This window comes from Limulus polyphemus, unplaced genomic scaffold (assembly GCF_000517525.1).
Source record: "Limulus polyphemus unplaced genomic scaffold, Limulus_polyphemus-2.1.2 Scaffold208, whole genome shotgun sequence".
Classification (NCBI taxonomy): Eukaryota; Metazoa; Arthropoda; class Merostomata; order Xiphosura; family Limulidae; genus Limulus; species Limulus polyphemus.
The window spans coordinates 503,642-520,341 of record NW_013665818.1 but is presented as its reverse complement, the minus strand read 5'-3'; the positions used below and the strand labels follow the sequence as shown (position 1 = coordinate 520,341).

The 16,700-nt window shown below is 34.2% G+C and overlaps 1 protein-coding gene across 2 annotated transcripts in view; it reads left to right on the top strand.

The window, feature by feature from the left end:
• The window catches only part of LOC106478398 (PMS1 protein homolog 1-like), a 48,878-nt gene that overhangs the window by 4,595 nt on the left and 27,583 nt on the right, over window positions 1-16,700 (top strand). For both annotated transcript variants that reach the window (XM_022381992.1, XM_013938943.2), the window contains exons 3-7: window positions 1,839-2,124; window positions 5,464-5,598; window positions 11,146-11,291; window positions 11,847-11,969; window positions 12,567-12,713. In XM_022381992.1, the coding sequence (XP_022237700.1) occupies window positions 1,839-2,124; window positions 5,464-5,598; window positions 11,146-11,291; window positions 11,847-11,969; window positions 12,567-12,713 (837 nt within the window). The remainder of the gene's footprint in view (window positions 1-1,838; window positions 2,125-5,463; window positions 5,599-11,145; window positions 11,292-11,846; window positions 11,970-12,566; window positions 12,714-16,700) is intronic.

The following is a 16,700-nucleotide window of genomic DNA, read 5'->3' as shown; positions in this document are numbered from 1 at the left end:
GATCAAACTAGATAACTGCATTAATCCTGATCTGGTTAAGAAAAAATTGGGAAGTTTAAAAACTGATAAGGCTTCTGGGCCAGATAATATTTCCCCAAGGGTTTTGAAGGAGGTTAAAGATTGGATATCTGAGCCACTTACTACAATTTTTTGTGAGTTGTTGAATAGTGGGAAGGTACCAGAGGATTGGAAGTTAGTTATTATAGACCTATTAGTCTTGCATCAGTTGTGGGAAAAGTCGTGGAAAGTCTGTTAAAAGATGCTTTGCAAAGTCATTTAACAAAGTTTAGAATTTTATTTGATAGTCAACATGGTTTCACTAAGGGAAAATCTTGCCTTACAAATAATTTTACATTCTTTGAAAAGGTTACTGCTTATGTTGATGAGGGTAAGGGTGTAGATTTGGTGTATCTGGATTTTCATAAAGCATTTGACAAGGTGCCACATAAAAGGCTTGTAACAAAATTAGCTCTACAGGTTTGGGGGATAAGCCATCCAAGCAGTGTGCTGTTGCTAGTGGTAGGACAAATAGGATTTTAGGTTGTATCAACAGAAATATTGAATACAAGTCTAAAGAGGTTATAATTTTATTGTACAGGTCACTAAGGTAGAGTGGTCATAGTACATTTTTCTAGTTTCCTCTTATTCATAATTAAGACTATCATTAATTGCAAATATAATTGTAACATTTTAGCAGCTCTTTTGGTACACATTATTACATAATTGTTAAAGAAAAGGTAAAATTATCTTCGATATGACAACATGTAATTGAAGTGAAATGAAACATTTGTTGGAAATGGTAAGTGGAAAGAAAACCAAGAAGTAAAAGACAGGAAGCTGAAATAAGGTTAAGAAGGAAGAGACAAAAATAAAAGAGAGGAAGAACCAGAAAATTAAAAATGAAGAAGGAAAACACAGAAAATTGGAAGAAAGAGACTTAAATGGGAATTTTAAGATCAAGGGCAAAGAATTATAAACACAAATTAGTTTCACTAAAGACAAGATCATGTCAAAAGCACACTACCATTATGTCCTGCATGCTTCCCACAGTTCATGTAGTGTATGATGATGGCCCTTTTGAACACTATATCTTTGTATGGAATAGCATGAATGCTGGCTTCATTCTTCAGTTGCTTGAGGTATGTGACAGTTGAATGGATATGTTCCAGAAACAATTTGTGTACACATGACTTGTGTTTTTTTTCATACAGAAATTCATATTGTTTGGGTTGCATTCTGTTGCATAGAGCACATAAACAGCCTTTTTCACAAACCTTTTATGTTTGTGGATTCTCACCTTTTACAAGATGAAACTTTGCTTAATTTGTCTGGGGTACAACTTATTGCAGGTCTTGTTTTTGGATGATTCTGTCCCCAAGTTGATCCCTATTCATCTATTTTCCAAGGGATATTCCATCTTGCAAATGTTAAATCCTCAATCTGAACATATCTTTATAATTTGAGTGTATGAATATTTTGCATCCAAGAAAGACTGTTATCCTTCCCAAAAGTGATAAACTTTTGGTGGTATCACACTACATAAAAAATGTCAAACAATATCAAAAATGTAGTTCTAATGTTATATCAGCTGTGATTCTCATGTGACATGCTGGTTTGTGTGTTGAAACTTGTTTCAGTGTAACCTACTCAACTCTCTGTAATACTTATAAAACAACCAAGTTACAATATGTAACACATACCATTGAAAATTTATAAGTCAGTGCACTGTAAAGTAGTATTTACTTTAATAGTTTTTAAAACTAAGCTCATTAAATTTTGTTGTATTTTGCTTTATGAGAGAAGAGTGATTAAATGAGGTACTTTTTTATTCGATCCAGGAAAACAGTGGATTTGATAGGATTGAAGTTCGAGATAATGGCCTTGGGGTCAGTAAAGGAGATGTACAGTTCATGGGTCAACCTCACTTTACTTCCAAGATTTCTTCCCACTTTGATCTAGATACCTTGAAGACGTACGGTTTCCGTGGAGAAGCTCTGGGAGCTTTGTGTAGTGTGGCAGATGTAACTGTTGTCACAAAAACTGAAGAAGACAAACTTAGTTTTGTTTATACACTTGACCACTGTGGAAGAATTTTGTCTTCTAAACCATCTCCACTAGGGCAAGGCATGAAGTGATTCTTACTTCCATAGCATTCTCCTTAAAGAATAAAGGAATATCTGTTTATAAATATATATAATGAAATATTACTTTATAAGCTGATAATAATGATAATAGTTTTAATGACTGTTAGTTATCAATAGCATAAAGGATGTAAATATGTTTTTCTTCAGAACCAGCTATCATTGTTCACAAAGCAGTGGAAAATAATTAATTCTTATATTGGCTGTATTTGAACAGATAAGTTAATATATGTGTATGGTGTACAAAGGTTGCACTTATGCAAAAAAAATCTGTGTATCTAACCAAAAAGCAATAAAGATGTACATAGCCATGAAAATTCTGTGCATTTAACATATCATATTTTAAATTTTGGTATAGTTAATTGCATATGCTCAGATGTTCTGGCATAAAGTTAAAACTATGTAGCTTTCAAGCAGATGAAATTTAACACACAAACATGTTCAGGAAGGAAAAGAGCATTTAAACAAACTATAATATAATTGCAGATCTGTGGTTGTTCCCACTTCTCATTAGATTCTTTTGTTCATCCTTACAGAAGCTTGAGGTAGCAACTTTCCTATGAAACCACAGATTCAGCTTAAATGTCTATTTACTCTACACTTAGACAAATAGTGTATAATCTGCTCCATCCAATTATACTTAAATGTTGCCTATAGCTGTTTCTGATACAATTACTTATCTCCTTTCACAGTTGCAACTATTCTCAATTTGACTGCCCTCTGGTGCACCAATTTTTGCTCCCCACTAGCCTTGAACTCCCACCTAATTCCAATGTATACCATATGGTTCAGCTGTGTTTAATTATGCAAATTAACATACACAACTCTCCTATAGCAGCTGATTCCCTCTTTGCAGTTGAACCCAATCTTTACTTCTCAATTTGATACGACTGTGTTGACACATTTGGCTTGTGGACGTCACTGGTCAGACACGTTTGTCATCGACATTCAGTTCACTGCATTTTCTACCACAAAACTTGTGTTTTTTTATATACTAACTGTTTCTCCATTCCCAAAACATCAGCTGCCCGCAAAGGCAATTTTGCCTTCACCCCTATTTCCCTTCCCTATCCTACATTTACTCCTGTGTCAGTTGCATGCTTTACAGTATTACATCTCCTGCACAGCCCCTTTCTGTGGCTCTCACTCCCTTTTGTTTATCTATTGGAATCCATCCATTTTTCATGATATTTCTCCTATCACCCTTACTGGTTGGATTGTCAGGTTATCCATATTGCATATTCCTCCTTTTCTCCTGAATCTTGCCAATTGTTCTGCAATTTGTCCTGTCATATCTATCATCTCATGGTGTCCGTAGCTGCTTATTTCCATCATGCTTTGGAGGAGATTATCCAGGTCAGCATGTGAACCACTCCCCACACCTCTGTGTTGCACTACTTGCACCATCTGGTGGATTCCTGCTCAGCCAGATATCATCTTCCCCATGTAGCCGTTCTCCATACCTTGGTACATCTCTGAGTGGGTAAATTATTGTTATTTTATTTCTCCATATCTTTTTTAAGGGCCTACTTTAAATGTTATGGATCCTGCTCTGTGGCAAGTGGTGTCTGTCCAGGTATGCTCCATCATGAGATCTTTAAGGTCTATTATGCTCACTGTTGAGACAGGATGTTCAAGACTGCTTGCAGGTTCTTCCTCTTCCCTTCTGGTTCATAGATCTGAGGTGAATGATTGTGAGACCACCTTCTATCAGGGGCTGGTCATGTTCCTCCTAGTGCCTCTGGTCTGGACTGGAGTTGCCCACCCATTTATGGTTTGATGCACCCTAGCAATTCTACACACATTCCTCTTTTAGATTTGGGATGATAACTTGTTCCACCCTTTGTTTGTGATATAACACTAATTGGCTCCACTTGGGCAAAGAGTATACTTGATTCAGATGTGGTGCAGTTTCCCACGGGTGTGTTTCCTTTACATAGAGGTGGCACACTCTATGGGTGCTCTTAATACGCTTTTGAAGGGTGCTTATCTAGGTACTTTTACTCCAGTTCCTCCACCTGCTCAATGTGGGATTCTAGTTGTAACTGTGAGAAGAGTTAATTGGAAGATAATATTTTCCAACACTGAAAATATATTTCCAATGGATACTTACTTCTTCTCACACTTCTGATCCATTATCCTCACTTCTGGTGTTGTTTTTTATGCCTAATCTCAAAGTGAAGATTAGGTTCAACTGCATAATGGGAATCAGCTGTGATAGGAGGGTGTGTCACACTCTTATTGGTGGAGGGTTGTCAAATGTGAATTTACATGCTTAAATGCATGTGGGAGTACAAGGCTAATGGTGAGCAAAAATTTGCACACTAGAGGGCAGTCAACTCAAGAATAGCTGCAATTGTGAGAGGAGGTAAGTCTCTATCAGAAATATATTTTCACTGTAGGAAAATATTAACTTTCAAAGTTGTTATTCATTGTTAATTGTTCATACCACATGATGTGACATTGAAAAGGGTGAGAATGATGCCTACAGTAATACAATTGCTAATAGAGAAGGAAAGTAAGGTGAGAAACAAGACATGGATATGTATACTTTCAAAAGATGATAGTTTTTTAACAAATATAAACTAATACTTTGAGATAGAAAAAAACTAAAAAAAATCAATAACTGTTTTCACGCAATTCTTCTCACAGCTGTGCAGAAATTAATGGTGGAACTTTTTGCTTTTTTTTTGAGATTGCACTAAATAAATGTAAAATGATAAAATAACAATTGTAAACAATTTTTGAGGGTGTAATTCTTATAACTTATAATATCATGCACTATTGTAAATATTTTTCCAAACATAACATGTTTTGAAATGTATCACCTCTTAGTATAGAAATTATAGTGATCGAGCCAGTTAACGAAGCCAACTATATGTATGAAACACAAGATTAATGGGTTAAGTCTTATTAGTTGATAATATTTTAATACCTTTTTTTGGTTAATTACCTTTTGGAATAAATTTAGGTTGAAATAGTTTAAACAAAAAAGTATATATTGAGAGTAATGAAAACAAATGTTTGGAGGAATTTTCATAATAGCACTACAACAATATACCTCTCATATGTATGGCATATTAAAAAGTAAGCAAAAAGTTATAATATTTTCAAAATGAACTTTGGAGCCATCTTAAATTATATAATTTTGAAAATTTTTGATAATTTCCTCTGCAAAAAAGACCATAGATGAGCATAGGTGTTATATCTTGTCCATATTTTTGTTTTTTGGTGTGTTAGAAAAGTTCATAAGTTAATACATTTTTTCAAGGTGTTAGATTTTGAAAGTATTGTAAGACTTGAAATTTTTTTCTTTCTTCAGGGACAACAGTAGCTGCAACCAAACTTTTTAAGAATCTCCCTGTGCGGAAACAGTTTTATGGCTCAGCAAAGCGAAAAAAGGAAGAAATTAAAAAAGTTGAAGATCTTCTCATGGCTTTTTCTATAATGCAGCCAGGTTGAAATTGTATTTATATACATAATTTTCTTTTGTTCATCTCATGATTTTTGTGCCATTATTTATCTTTTGTGTTTATATGTTGATAACATTTTCATTTTATGAGTTATCATAATCTTCAAGACTGATCTGTAGCAGCTGCTTCAGTCAGTTCCAATATATATGGTATTTCATCATTCTATATTTACTTAGAATTTTCAGAGTCTCAACTATGTTATTTAGGATCCCCCCAATAAAAAAACAAACAAATATTAAACAACTTTAGAATTGTGGTATGAACAAGATTGTTAGTTAGTTTTTTTTAAAAAAGAGAACTTGCTCTTAAATGGATAGCCAAAATAATCAATGATATTTTAAAGTATTAAGTTTGTTGGAATGGGCCAAAAAAAAGGCTCCCACTTTTAATCTATTACTCTATGATGCTTACAAATATCCTCTAAAGTTGAGTTAGATTTATTTGAGTACCTAATTGCCATTATTGAGTGTTTCACAGCTTTTGAGACTCCCAATGTCATTGAAAAGTGTTGCTGAGAACTAGCTAAAGAGCCAAAGTGTTCATCTTTATTTTTTCTTTTCCTATACTAGCCAGAACATATGTGAAGTTTTTAAAAGGCTTTAGTACAACAGTAAATAATTTTAAGAGTACTTAGGAGCAGACTATCATTAACCATGGTAGTGCTTAATACAAGCTAAAAAAAGAATCATAATTCTGGTGTAAATGATGTTATGTTACCCCTTGGAGTTAGCTTTCTTACAGAAATATAGTGTTCCTTCAAAAAGCTTACATAGGTGTCAAAATTGGAATTACCAGCCAATAATAGATGAAAGTAAGATAACTGTAACATGTAGAATACTCAATCAGTGTCTGTAGGGAGCCAACCCCTATATTATGCATAAAGGAGTAAAAAAAAAATTAATATGCATAATATTTAATTTTACTACACACATTCATAGAATATACTAACTTTCAGTCAAGGGGGAAAATGTCACAAAGCAAGTAATACAAAAAAAAACATTTTAGAAATGTAAAATGATTAGAGATGGCAGTGCTAAAAGAATACAAACATGAATGTATAGATGATACAGTTTTACATTTTTATATGTTCTTTCCTTACTGTAGGTTCCTCAACAATAAGTCAAAAGAAGTCATATTATTAATCATCACTGGTCATAATCTTATTGTAGCCAATTGTATGGTATATTATCACTATCTGAGGTCATTCTACAAGTGCAATGAAAAAACTGACAGAACTGATATCATATTAACAATATATATCACCATTGAATTATAAAAATATAAATGTTCACTTATCAACCTACTTTAAGGAAATTGTTTAAAAAAAGAGGAGAAACAAGTAATAAAAAAATAATTTGCAAAAATTAAGTATGATGTAAGGATGGCAATGCCAAAAGTTAAGAAACAAGGTAGAGATGAATACACAAAGCCTATACAAAAATCACTACATAAGTAGCCATATATTTCCAAGAATAACTTTTATCTACAACTAAGCGTTGAATTTCTGATAGTTTTATGAATTCAGGTTTGTATACTGCTATATAGTCTTACAGTTAATAATAACCATAAGCTTGTAAGATTGACTCAGTACTTATTGGCTACTTATGTAGGGATTTTTGTATGGTTTTGTGTCTTCATCTTTCCCTTGTTTCTGTACTTTTTGGCATTGCCATCCCTACATTATACTTAATGTTTGCATTTTTTTTATTACTTGTGTTATTTTAGGGTTATTAACACTTACTGCTAACCTCTTTTGTTAAAGACTAGCCCCATCTGGCTAACCATTTTTTGAGAAAAGATATGGTTTCAAGCTGCCCACTTATCACTTGAAATAATAATACCTTCAGTGTTTCACAGCAGTGACTATTCATGCACATATGTTGGAATGCCTTGCCTGATCAGAAATTAGTATAAACATGGTATATTTTGTAGCATTCCTCTTGGTGGAGCAGGGCTTTACATCTCATACAATAAAATAGTGTTTCTGAGCATTTACTTTTTTTTTGTCATACTCTGCATGGCTTAATAGGTATTCTTTTTTATTGGTTGGTTACATGGCCATTAAGTTGTGTGGCAGGATCAGTCTTCGATGTCCAAGGACATGGTTCAGTCTCAAAGTTCCACAAACACACATGGATCTTTCATTCATCTGCCAGCAAAAATTTGGGTAGGTCCACACTGTTATAATAATTGTCCATGTATACCCTGTAGTCAAACCCCTACAGGAATTCCAGGAGATCACCACAAATTTGTTGCAGTATTTTGCCAACACAACAGTAGAGGTCATGGTTACAAACATATCCAGTGGCAGACTTTGAAAGAATGAACCATTTCATCCCATATTGGACAGGTTTTTGCAGATTTAAACACTAAATATTACATAACCTCACCATTTGAGCATTCCTTTATCTAGGAACAGTTTTTTTACTGTGGGGTATATATAGTCTTGAACTCAATTCCTTTATCTAGGAACAGTTTTTACCGTGGGGTATATACAGTTTTGAACTCATTTACAAAGTAATCATAAATCGGATGAATTTTATAGTGTTAATCTTGAGAATTTCTGGAACATGCATTGTTGTCATTAAAGTGGAGAAACTTTGACATTGGTAGAAATTTATCTCTTGCCATAGTCTGAGGGTAAAAAGGGGTAGTTTTTTTTATCCATTACATCTGAATCTTGGGCTTTTTTTGCGATCCCAGTTTTGAAAAGAAAGGACAAAAATAGCCATAGTTTGTCAGAAGTCAAATCCTTCCATTGTATGGCATGAGAATATCTTTTTAAATCTTGGTGTTCGTTGAAGAATTTTACAGCATAAAGATTTGTCTCTCTGACAACATTTGTTATCAGTTTATCATTAATAAACAGTTTGAACTCTTGAAGGCAGCTCACTGTATTGTAATGGACAATGCCCTTAGGGCTAGTCGTTGGAGTTCGACTGTACTGCCGATTACACCAAATTTATTTAGTTGAGGTTTGCAGCAGTGAGTGGAGCTCACAAGTCATTAACTCAAGAAGATTTACGGTTAGACCAAAGAAACTGATCCTGAGACTGAGACTGATGTTCAACACAATACATCAAGTTTATTCAAATTTTTATAGCATGAGATACACTTTTAATAATATAGACTTTAATCATTGGTTAACTCATCGTAAACCATGTTCAGGTTAAGAAATACTGATATTCATACATAAAATATTTTACTCTCTTAACTTTTACATGAGTTATTTATAATCTATCAATAATTACATTAATTGATTTAGAGAGAAATGGTTTCATTACTTACAACAAGGTTGGCCTGGTAAAACATTGGAGATTAGATACTTTCATGTTCACAGTTTCTGGACTATCAGCAATTCTGGGAGAACATTGATTCTTCCTGGAGATCTACTGATTTTTAGCTCCAGACACAAGTTTTTAAACTATATTTTTTTTGTATTCTTTCGACTTTCCAAATAGTATTCCTAACTACCCTCAAGTAGTTCTAACACTTAATTGGTCAACCTGTGCAACTTCCTGGGCTATTCCAAAACAAGAACCAAAACTCTCAAGTAATTGGTTACTGTGATGGTGAGTGCTCCTGTTGCCTTTTTACTTGTACTACTACACTGGTCTGGAGTAACAGATCTTACATCAAAGCATTAATTTGAGATGCTATCATAAACCTTTTAGTAGCCTTTACTGTAATATTAACTTGGTATCAGAGACTTATCAGTCAAACTCATAACCAGCGTTTTTCTCAGCATCCTTGTTGTAGCTTCATTTTTTATAACTCTTAACTCGTGATTATCAATACAACTTAACTAGCTAACTATATTTTCCTAGCTCTTGACCTCATTTTGTAATATAGGCATCTTTTACTTGTGCCATTTCTTCAGGTATATGTTCACTCAGAAAGTTTAGAAAATTGTTATAATTTCTTTCTTAAACTCTTTTAAAATGCTAAAAATACTGAAACAATTGTAAAATTCCTGCAAAAATATCCAATTGCTTCAGTATGATCTGGCTGTATGTTTACACCTGGAGTACCAATGAACTGATGTAAGCATGGAGGTCTGTCTAAATTAGTCTAGTCTCTCACCTGATTTTCATTTCTCACCATGGGGACAACCTCACCTATGGCCAGGTGCTTGTGCAAGACCAGCTGTAGCACCATTATTACCTACAGTGTTAGGCTTACATAGATCAGCACTTGTATTTATGCCATCTGTGTCCACATCATGCAATTCATTGCTATTATTCGAGTCACTTTCATTTTCACCATTTATACTATATTCCTTGGAATCTTCAACATCTTCTGCATCTGATTTATTACTAAATCACTAATCAGTGAATATTTCCTGGAAGTTCTCTTCAGCAGAACAATGCGAAGCTTGTTTCATGGGCACTGCCATTTTGGAAGTCCTGGAAGCAATCCAAAAAGTCAAAGTACAAAACTACCATGATGAATGAAATAAAACGAAGGCTGATTAATGTATTTTTCAAAACACTCATTATAAGTTCATGTTTCAATTGACAGATGGTGCAGCATGCACAGCACTTTAGCATAAGTAAAAAACCGAAGATTCTCAGTTAACTGCATGGAAATATGTAGATTCTCATATATATATATAGCAATAGAAGAGTTAATACAAAGATTATAAAGTGCTATTTTACAGTTATTATTGCATATGTTATTAACTGTAGTTCACATTCAGGGCAGAATATTTTGTTTATTTTGAAAAGCATGCAAGAATCATCATATTCTTGTTTATTGAACACTTATTTGCTTCTACATAAAGTGAGCACTTTTGATTAATTTCTGATTAACAGTCATTTACAATTTTTCGTGTGTGTATTTCTATGAATGTTTCTAGATTGAACCTTAATATATTGTGTATAAATTCATTTGAGATATTTTTTATAGATGTCTTTTTTTGTTCATATTTTCCATCCCCTGTCTTGTTTTGTATACATAAGTACATTGTTTTAATGGAGGTTATAGTAAACAATCTCTATTTATCAAATGATTCTTTTCTTATTTGAACAATTTATACAGCAGTAACACTTGCATAACTAATATTTTTACTTATTTATTTTCAAACACTGTATATTGTATACATATGCTTGGGCGAAAACCTATGAAATATAAATGCCACACTTCAGTAATTAATGTGCTACAATTTTTTTATTGTGCAAAATGATAATTTTTATAATGACTAAATATTTCATTATTTAAGAATTTATTTAGAAATGTAGTACTGATATATAATAAATCTGGATTCATTCAAAACGCAGTTTTGAGGAAAATTGCAAAAGCATTTAATTGTTATTAAAACTTAGTAATTTAATTGCAACCATATTGGTTGCTTATCCGTTTTTACTTATAATTATGAGTAGCCACAAGCTAACATTTTTTAGTGCAGCTATACACTTAAATTTTTGTTTCTCTTGATTATATTTATCATTATAAAGGTTCAGCAGTTTGTGTTTGATTGAAATTCAATGAAGTTAGTTTTTCCTATTTGTAATTTTCCTTTTTTTGTTCAGGTGTCAGGTTTTCACTTTATCACAATCACAGCCTTATCTGGCAGAAGATTGCAGTGCCTGACTTCAGATCTGCTTTGATTCAGACTTTAGGAAATTCTGTGTTCAACATGATGATATATGTTAGTAAGAAAGATGAAGAAACTAAGGTAAAATCAACATAATAGTTAAATTGGAGAGAGAGAGAGAGAGAGAAAAGTGAAAAGCTTCAATTTTTAATTCATCTGTGTTGTAAAAATTTATAATTATGTTTTTGAACATATTGAAGGTTTTGCAATACTACCTGCAGATTTTTTATTAACACTTTAGTTTTGTGTATGAATTATATTACAAATTATGATTTACCGAACTTTTAAACAATCAGAAGCATATATAAGTTACACTTAAAATTTATAACATAAAATAAGGCTTAACTTATAGAAATTTATATCAAGAGCATGAGAAATTTCATAGTCGGGTAAGAGCAACAAACATCAATCAATCAAACAATGTAAATGTATGAAGGATACAATAAATAATCCAAGATGTAATAAGCAAATACTTTTACAAAGTGTTTGAACAAATATTACTATCTAGTCTCTAAGTCTAATAAGGCAGAAAATTTCATATTTTTTATTTTTAGCTGTACATAAGGTTAGAAAACATAGAAAGACTGGATGAAATTAAAATTTTTATTTAATTTTGTTATTGTTGAATTATTTAAGATTTTTTTAGAAGGATTCCTTCCGAAACCTGGTACATCAAGCCAACAAGCATGTAGAACAAATCCTGATCGCTGTTTTGTGGCTGTAAATCGACGTCCTGTTCATTTAAAAGAAATTGATAAGGTAGTGTTCATACATGTAGTAAATACCTATCTGTACAAAATGAAGATCCATATAATGTGTTTTGTCCAACAAACTGTTTTTAGTAATAAAATATCCAGCATGTGCATTATATGCATGAATTAATATAATGAAAACTACCAAAACACGGTAGTACTTTGTTGGACATATATTATTTTCATAATTGTAAAGTTTTTGTATTAACCCAAAACTTTAATTATTTGAAAAGATGAGAAAATACCACTAAATAATCTTTGCAGAATAAATATTTCAAAAGTATGTAGCTTAAATGATAGTTAAACAAGAAAATTTATAGAACTTTCTGCTGTATAAAAATACAATTTCCATTATAGTGAAACAAATAAATAAAATTTGTTATTTTAAAAAAAGTATTCTTTTTGTGATAGAAAGATGTGTACATACAAAGATTGTATGAAACACTAAATTTCAGATGTATGCTAGATTAACTATTTTTATAGTATACCTGTGAGCACTAACCCTTTTTTTTTGCAGGATCTCTAGATCCTGTTATCACTATAACAAACATGGTACTAGAATACTTTTATTCAACAGTATCTTTCTTTTTCATGCTTTTTATAGCTTATTAGGCAGCACATATGCTCTTCTTTGGGTTTTGAAAATTCCAAATCACGATGGCCAGTCTGTTTTCTCTCAATAGATGCACCACCTTCCAAGATGGATGTAAATATTGACCCAAATAAGTCAACAGTTCTATTTCATTGTAAGGTTAGTAAAATACTGATCATTTCTTGTATTGTAAACTTCTGTTATTTATTATTTTACCCATAGGATTTTCTCTACAAGAACAACAAAGACTAACCTGGTTGTAAACATGGTGACATAAAAGTAGTTTCAAACTCTGAATTCTGATACAGTACCTTACCTCCTCTCACATAAATAGCTATTCCCATTCAGTGCTGCCCTCTATATGTAAAAATATTTTTTATGCATGCCACAAGCCTTCTATCTTTCCTCCATTAGAATTGACTGATTCCAATGCATCTCTCATGCAAATCATCATGACTTTTTTCTCTTGTTGCTCTTTGTGCGAATCATGATTTTAATAGTTTAATTACCAAAGTTGGATTTTTCTTTACACTGAAGAAATATTTTAATTTACTTAATTTCCCATCCTTTATTTTATTTTTCTCACATCCCATATTCTACATCGCACACAGTTGTTTGATTTATGTATTTCTACAATGAATTCTGAGGTTCATGTTTCCGTTTTGGGTGTTATATCTCTAGCACTATTTTCACGGGCTGCAGGTGGGGGAGACCCGTATTTGGATTTCTCTGCTATTATCCATCGTGAGATTAATCATTATATGGGTAAACCACTAATCCCCCTGAACAAGCCAAACTTGATCAGACTGATGAAGATTTCATAGCCTTTTTACACCACTGGATTTTACTGTTTTTTTTTTCCCTACCCCTCCTGCAGAATCAGTTGGGCTAATACGTCATTTTTCTACATTTCTCAAATATGTTATGTTTTATTCAATTCCCATTTCTCTATGATTCCTTATTACCTCCATGTTGGCTTGTTTGTCATCTTTGGCACTTGCTTTACACATGTGGTCTCACTGTAGTTGGGATTTTCTGGTTGCGATGCAACCTTGTCCTGGGTACTTTTGCCACCTCTTTCTTTTTGGGATTTCTGTATTTTTTTGGGTGATATGTTTTTGATCATGTATGTATGACTTTGAAATCTTGTATGTAATCTGTGCATCAACACTCAACCCTTTCCTCTTTGGTTGCACATTTGTTTCAGTTGGAGCCACAACACACTCATATTCTTTTCCTGTCCTGGTCCTTATCTACCTGTTCCTGTCCCACTTCTAGGGGTTTAACATTCAGCATTGAAGGGAATGTTGCCAACAGTGCCGGAGACTAACCAGAAGGTTCTGGTCCAGTGGGACCTTGACTATATTATATTGTGATCTTTCACTACAGTTCCATGGGTTCTTCAGGTTTTATCAGAGGGACTTGTCATCCAATTCCTTTCCCCACCTTCTTTGTCCCTGATACCATTTTCCTTCCCAATGACTTGGGACCCTGCCACCAGCCTGCATCTGTCCAAAGCAGTACAAGGTTTTCTGTCTCTACAGGTCGTTGCACCTGTTCATAGTTCTCCAGGCAGTTTGTTATCCTTGCGCCAAACTGGCGACCTGTACTTGTTTTTTTCTCACCTCAATCTAATGTTAAATCTGCCCTGTTTTATCTTGAAGTCGTTTTTCACCCTTAGGTGGGCTTTTTTCTTCATTAAACCACTTTCCCTTCCTTCCTTTCCACACCTTTAGCCTCATCCTGATCCAGATAGACTTACGTGTTATTCTCTGTTATATTGCCTGCATGGCTTCCTTCTGTGGTGTCTGTTTCTGCCTCTTTTTTCCTTGGTAACCATCCTCTGTTTGTGTGCTTTCTCCTTCCTCTTTCGCCAGTTGGGTTCGGCTTTTCATTCGATTGACTTCTTCCTCTTTATCTTCCTCCTGTACTTTGTTCAGAGTATCCTCTAACCCAAATTGACACGTTACCTTTTCATTGGCATTTCATCTTCATCGTCCTTTGGAGGTACTTCCTCAATCAGACTGGTGGACTACCCATGATACGTTTGTCTATCACCATTTGCATCAGATTGTGGGTTTCTTCCTCTTTAGGTTATCATCTTCTTCCTGTAATCATTCTAGAATATCAGAATTCAGTGAGACTTTCACCAGGTAAGTTTTTTTTCTTCTTATTTATCCTTTTCATGGGCCCTTTTATTAATGTTCATTGTTTGTATCCTGCTCTGTGGTGAGTGGTGCCTGACCAGGTTCTCTTTAACTGTTCAAATCTGTACTGTCAAGCCATGTTGACTTGCATATTATAATTCCATGGCCACGCAACACACACTGCAGAGATGGGGTGTTCCACAAGATTGTTTGTAGGTTTATCCTCGTGATACAATTGTTTCATAAGTTTGCCCTTACCCGGACTGTACCCACCCATGGACTACATGGGTAAAGCAGAAGGTGATAGCTGCCCATCCCTGCCATGCCTTGTATTGAATAAATCGGTATGGTCTGCTTTTAAAAATAGCATTTCAGGGTCACCTATTGCCCTGTCTCAGGTGTTGTCGTTCCTTCAAACTTTCCACCATATTTTATCCCCTTTTCTTGTAGTGGAGTTTGAGAGTCCACTTTCCAGTTCCACGTCACTGGGGTGGTGGACCATGGAGGCATCCTCCTGAATGGGTCAGTGAAATACAAACAAAATATAGAAATGATTATAAAACCATTCAGTTGAGAGTAGGGCAGTGGTGTTCTGCTGGTGTAGATGTCATGATATCCTCCAATATGAAACATAAAAACAAATTGGGGGGTGAGATGTCCAAATTGCAGTTCACCCCTTTGATTGGGATCCCTCATCCTACCCCCACATGGATTTAGAGTAGAACCAATCAACACAAGTCCTCACACATGTATTACAGATGTCTATATTCCTTTGTCATTTATACTGTATCAGTGTTGTGGGTCATGGTGGAGGTAATTGTGGATTGTTACGGTTTTTTCCCTTTCCTCTATCCCTCAATGTTTCTTATTCTGAGGATATTAATGTGCTTGGGGTGGTTCCAGTCAATTTCACTTTTGAGGGAAATGGTTTACATTATGTAGACATCTTTTCAATACTGGATGTCTGTTTCCCAGATTGATCTATCAATTTATCATACTCACAGGAGCTCCATTCACGAGTTGGGTACTAGATTCCCTACGGTCTCATGAATTTGGCGTGAAGAGGGTATGATTTTCTTTTCTACTCCTGCCAGATGGCTGGGTTTTGGAATGTAGTTGAATTACAGACAATATGATCCTCATTCTTCCCCTGTATGGATGTTGGTTCCCAACAGCATGGGTTTTGGATGTAGTTGACTTACCATGTACAGTCCGTTGTACCCCAGCCACTCTACACCTGGGGGCACATCCTTTTCATTTCACTCACTTTTATAATTTCTGGGATTGAGTTTCATAAATATTGCATGAGTTGGATCACTTTCCGGCCATAGTTCTCTCCCACTTGGATGTGCTCCTCTGTTTTCCACCCATATATGTGCAACATCTTTCTATGATGGATGAAGAGTATACCTGGTTCATCACATCAGATCTTAGAATCTGACTGTATCATCTTAAGGAATGTCATTTGGATGTTTTTTTCCACCTCGTGCTGTTCCCTCCACCTATTCAATGTGGGATTCTAGCTATATATATAAGTGGATTTAATGTATTGTATCAGAAGTTATAATTTCCCTACACAAAAAATGTATTTCCAATAGGTACTTACCTCCTCCCACCCTTCCTCCCAACTGAAAAACAGTGCTTCCATTTTCTGCCACAATTGTTAGTGATAGTTACGTAGAATTGAATAGAGGAAGCCACATGCATCATGAGAATATGTTGCACTCTTATTGGTGGAGGGTTGATGCATGATGATTTGCGTGACAGATGCATTGGAATTAATCAAGTTTAATGGAGGGGAGGTAGAAGGATTGTGGCATGCGTAAAAAATGTTTTGAATATAGAGGGCAGCACTGAACAAGAATAGCTATTTATGTGAGAGGAGGTAAGTACCTATTGGAAATGCATTTTCAGTGTAGGAAAATTATAACTCTAGAGAGAGTGCAGTGTGTCTTCAATGTGTTTGTTAAATGTTCTTTCTGTAGCAAATAAAAAGTGT